The sequence below is a fragment of the Capsicum annuum genome, chromosome 3, assembly GCF_002878395.1.
Source record: "Capsicum annuum cultivar UCD-10X-F1 chromosome 3, UCD10Xv1.1, whole genome shotgun sequence".
NCBI lineage: Eukaryota > Viridiplantae > Streptophyta > Magnoliopsida > Solanales > Solanaceae > Capsicum > Capsicum annuum.
In genome coordinates this window covers 23,686,712-23,688,361 of record NC_061113.1, presented here as the reverse complement: position 1 = coordinate 23,688,361, position 1,650 = coordinate 23,686,712, and the positions used below count along the sequence as shown (strand labels likewise).

At 28.7% G+C, this 1,650-nt stretch overlaps 1 protein-coding gene across 1 annotated transcript; it reads right to left on the bottom strand.

Moving 5' to 3' along the window:
• Positions 1-298: 298 nt before the first annotated feature.
• Positions 299-1,229, bottom strand: LOC124896612. The gene is made up of 3 exons (XM_047408202.1): positions 989-1,229; positions 879-940; positions 299-667 (listed from the first exon to the last, which is right to left on the bottom strand). Exons 1-3 carry the CDS (start codon positions 1,227-1,229, stop codon positions 299-301), a joined length of 672 nt encoding a protein of 223 aa, XP_047264158.1.
• Positions 1,230-1,650: the final 421 nt, after the last annotated feature.

Below are 1,650 nucleotides of genomic sequence, written 5' to 3'. Positions count from 1 at the left end.
TATATATATATATATATATATATATATTTCTGCACAATGTATTTCATATATTTTCATAATATAAAAGTTACTTTATATATTTTATTAATAAAGAAAAACAAAAACTTTCAATAAAATTAAGCATAACAACTTCTATAAGATCAAACATTTTTTTAAAAGTAAAAATCAAATATATTTTATTCAAGGAAAAAAAACTTTAATTATTTATAACTAAATACATCAACCGACTTATCATTTGTTGTATTTCCTACATGAACGCCTATTGTGCCCTTTACATCCGCATGAACTAAAACAATTTTTACTTTCTTTCCAAACATATTTCGTCCGGACTTTTTACGATCCTCTTTGCAGGCCATCCAGGGGGTTGCTTGTATTTTGGGGGCAGAACTACCTCAACCAAAATTTTATCTGAAATTATCCAGTCGTCTTTGTGTGGTAGTGGATAAAAAGAAGCATTATATGTTCTCAATACTGTTTTTGGCTTGTATAGATCAGAGCAATATGATCCCTTCTTAAAATTCTTGCTATCAAGAACTGCACAAGCATGAACACATAGTATCTCATCCAACTGAAATGCATTGTAAGAACATTTCTTTTCCTTAAGACAAACAATAAAATGTTTCTCCTTGTCGTGGACTGTATAAATATATTCTGATGCAGGTATAACCTGAAATTATTAAAAAAAAAATAATTATTCAAAAAAGATAATTTGCATATGTATTTGACCATCTCAGCATATGTATTTTTCTTTCATTCATATGTATTTTTATTACAGAATATAATTTATTGAATTTCTTATGTTAATATGAAAATATATTCAAAAAACAAATGAAAAAATTAATATATCTATATTTAGTAAGAGTTAAATTTCATCATACCTTCATACGTGTACTCTCCACTTCATTCTGTTGTAGAATTTCTTGAAACTTACCAATAAGATCTGTAAAAGTATATAATGCCTATTGTTTGTTTCAACAGTTTCATCTACCAAACATCAATCTAACTTCCTCTAGAAAATCATATATTGGTAGTTCTCTAGCCGATACTAGTGTAGCATTAATTGATTCGACAATATTAGATGTCAAAGTCCATCCCCTATGAACTGATGCATATGATCTAGCCCACTTATCGTATCCCGTTAAATTCAAGTAATTCTTCACTCTAACATCAACTGCCTCCACCTTCTCCATTAAACTGTGAAATTCAATCTTTGAATATGATTTTGCCATTGTATAGAAGACATCGGATAATGCATTATGTGATTTTCTAAAGTTTTTTTTCACATTTTTTCATAAATGCCACATACATTCATAATGTGGTACATCATTATACACCTCACTTACAGCTTTTATGATGCTTGCATTATGATCAGAAACTACACACATCTCTCTTTTTTCACCATATGCTTCCTTCAGATTTTCAGAGAACCAAGTCCAAGAAGCATCATTTTCGGAATCAAGAACTCCATAGGCCAAAGAAAATATATGTCTTGCATGTTCAAAAAATTCATATAACCATACATGATTTTTGACAAATCAAATAATGCACATTTATATTATTACTTCATACAACTGCAAAGATTCTAAACTTCCAGAGGATAACTAAAACTTCTACATATGTATATATATATTCTAAATACATACAGCTGGA

Coding starts and splice junctions, on each gene's coding strand:
- LOC124896612 (XM_047408202.1), bottom strand. CDS start 1,229: ATGGCAAAATCATATTCAAAGATTGAATTTCACAGTTTAATGGAGAAG. Junction 941..988: donor GGAAGTTAGATTGATGTTTG/GTAGATGAAACT, acceptor ATACTTTTACAG/ATCTTATTGGTAAGTTTCAA. Junction 668..878: donor TGGAGAGTACACGTATGAAG/GTATGATGAAAT, acceptor TAATAATTTCAG/GTTATACCTGCATCAGAATA.